General features: G+C 40.5%; 1 protein-coding gene across 1 annotated transcript; it reads left to right on the top strand.

The window, feature by feature from the left end:
- Window positions 1-524: 524 nt before the first annotated feature.
- On the top strand, window positions 525-2,819 carry LOC143051806 (uncharacterized). The gene is made up of 3 exons (XM_076224760.1): window positions 525-714; window positions 1,531-1,692; window positions 1,802-2,819. The coding sequence occupies exons 1-3, from the start codon at window positions 642-644 to the stop codon at window positions 2,713-2,715; spliced, it is 1,149 nt and encodes a 382-aa protein (XP_076080875.1). The 5' UTR covers window positions 525-641; the 3' UTR covers window positions 2,716-2,819.
- Window positions 2,820-3,221: the final 402 nt, after the last annotated feature.

The following is a 3,221-nucleotide window of genomic DNA, read 5'->3' as shown; positions in this document are numbered from 1 at the left end:
GCTACCTTGCAAACAAACACGTTCAAAATCGACTCAACGTCAGTTTACAGTGGCGAATCCAGAACTTTTTGTAAAAAGGGGGGGGGGGGGCGCTGACTGACCTAAGGGGGCCCGCTCCAGTCACGCTTCAGTTATTACCTATATAAACAACCAATTTTTTCCTACGAAAGGGGGACCCCCCCTTGGATCCGCCTATGGTTTAGTCTGGTACAAAGCATGATTCATATTCATAGATTCTCGTCCGGATATGTATGTAATAATTGCAACTGTACGTTAAACACTTTTCCATTGGGATCATTAGGTTGACTTAGGTTAATGCCTGTGCTATAAGGGCGTAAACCACTCGAAATACTCAACACCATTGACATGATGTACTCTTAATGTACTATATAGTAAGTAACAATTGGATATAGTTGTGACTTCCTGCTGTTACATACGGATATAAATGAGATGAGTAGTATACATATACCTCAATGAGACAACAGTTTTGTATTATAAATAACGTATAAAAACCATTTAAACGCTACGCTTTCCACTTAGTAGAGACAATATTGAAGTGGTTTATTTTCATACTTATGAATTTGTATATAATCTTTGTCATAAATTATTAGTAATTTATTATTGTTGATGTAACCGGCAACATGAAGACATATGTAATAGTTCAGATTTTGCTCTTTGTTTGTTTGGTCTGTGTGTCTGGTAAAAGAGGGAGACGTATGTATTCATTATATCATTTAGACATATGTACATTTTTACATCTAAATTGCAAAATGTGTATGACAATTTATAATTCTGCAGGGGTGGGTCCAGTGTTTGTGAACCCCGACCGATTCAAACCCGGTCAAATCATCTCTAAAATTGATAGTTGCTATTCCTCTTAGCACGCGGCATTAAGGCGTAAAGACTGGTCATTAAAATAAATCCGGTTTAGCGCGGCCATGCCTCGAACTCCTTGCTCAATCCACGGCTATGTACCAAATGGTCCGCAATATTAACCATCCGTGCTTATAATTTACTCTAACTTTCAATTGAGGCAATGTCTTGGCATGGGTATAGTATACTAAGCAGGGTTAATATTCTTACAATATTAACATTTTCTCGTCTTGAATATATATACTACAGTTTATGCATTTAATTAGCGAAGTCATCCATGATGGCACCGTTATCCAAATAAATGATTGATCGAGAAAACAAATGTATGGGGTGCTTTCCTGTCAATTTGTATATACAACCTTTGATCTATTATTTGCCTAACTTGTTTTTTTTCTAAGAAACTTTTGGCACTCCATAGCCAATTAAAACAGTGTTTACTGTAACAGTTAAACTAAGTACCAAAAATAAAGATTAATTTTGATAAATAGAAACGGTTTATTTCTTATCACTGCATACAATATATGAAACAGATTCGATTGAATCGATTCGTTTGTCGATGCTTAATTAACAGTCGATCAAGCTAGATTTCAAATGGTTCGACCGTTCAATATACTACTGTTTCGATTATGTTCATATTTGCTTTTTCTCTTTACATAGCGAGGCGCCGATGCTTTCTACCTAAAGAAATTGGAGTGTGTCGTGCACGCAAAACACGATATTATTTTAACCAGGAGACAGGAAGTTGTGAAGAATTTATCTATGGTGGTTGCCGTGGAAACAGAAATAATTTCTATTCATTAGAACGTTGCAGAAGAGCATGTGAGTAGAAACCTTATGAATTTGAATTATTATATGTTCTAAGAACATGTTATATATATAAGAAGCTGGTGAATACATGCACTGTTAGTTTGTAAATTGTATGATTCAGGTGAACAAGGATCCAACCAAGAATTCCATAACAGAGGAAATGGTTTGGATGGTCAAGACGGAGAAGACGGAGAAGACGGGTTGTCCTTCAGGGGTTCAGGAGGAAGAGGTGGTAGTCGAGGCCATGGAGGTAGAGGTGGTAGACGAGGTCAGGGAGGAAGAGGAGGTTCTACGGGAAGACCAGGGAATAATCAACTTAGTTCAGAAATTCCACCACTGAATGGTGGCGATGGGGGTAATGGAGGTAATGGGGGTAATGGTGGTAATGGAGGTACTTGGAATGGTGGTAATGGTGGCGGTGGTGGTAATGGTAGCGCGTGTGGTAATGGTAGCAATGATGGTGAGGGTGACGTTCCGGATGGCGGCAATGACGGTGTTCGGAATGGGGGTAATGGTGGCAGTGGAGGTAATGGCGGTAGTGGAGGTAATGGTGGTCTAGGAGGTAATGGAGGTACTTGGACTGGGGGTAATGGTGGCAGAGGCGGTCGGCGTAATGGTGGCGGAGGAGGTGGGTGTAATGGTGGTACTTGGAATGGAGGTAATGGTGGTCATGGTGGTAATGGAGGACGTGGTGGTAATGGTGGCGGTGGTGGTAGTGGAGGACGTGGTGGTAATGGAGGACATGGTGGTAATGGTGGTAATTGGAATGATATGCGTGGCAGAGGCGGTGGGCGTAATGGTGGTACTTGGAATGGAGGTAATGGTGGTCATGGTGGTAATGGAGGACGTGGTGGAAATGGTGGCGGTGGTGGTAGTGGAAGACGTGGTGGTAATGGAGGACGTGGTGGAAATGGTGGCGGTGGTGGTAGTGGAAGACGTGGTGGTAATGGAGGACGTGGTGGTAATGGAGGACATGGTGGTAATGGTGGTAATTGGAATGATATGCGCGATAGTGGTCGTTTTATCCGTATTTGATGGCGGATATGGTGGACTTATTGTAACTGACAAATAAACTCTGAAGTATTGAAATACTTTAATCATTGTTCATTTTATGGAATAGTATAGCGTTCATAGCTTCATGTTGATTTTATTTGCACAAAAGCTTGTTGAGAGTTGTGTCATTGTCAATCATACCACATCTGCGTATGTATATATCAAAACGATTTACGCCGAACAAACGTTTAGCCTTCAAAAGACTCGCCAGTGACGCTCGAATAAAAAGAAGTGTAAAAAAAGTGTTTACAACGTGTCTCTTTGTTTTTCGGGTTGTTTTTTTCCATGTTGGTGTCTATTTTTCCTTGATTGATTTAAAAAAAGAATGATAACGGAATGGGTCAGTGAGTCAAAGAGATAACATTCCAACAATATAGAACAGAAATAGCTTAAGACCGCCAGTGGGTCTTCAACGCAGCTAGAAAAATAACCCACCTGAGGCGTGCTTCGTTTGCCCCCAAAAAATAATATACATTTTTAACTTTTCA

This window comes from Mytilus galloprovincialis, chromosome 11 (assembly GCF_965363235.1).
Source record: "Mytilus galloprovincialis chromosome 11, xbMytGall1.hap1.1, whole genome shotgun sequence".
Classification (NCBI taxonomy): Eukaryota; Metazoa; Mollusca; class Bivalvia; order Mytilida; family Mytilidae; genus Mytilus; species Mytilus galloprovincialis.
Note: the sequence above shows the minus strand (reverse complement) of the source record. Positions and strands in the feature narration are given on the sequence as shown.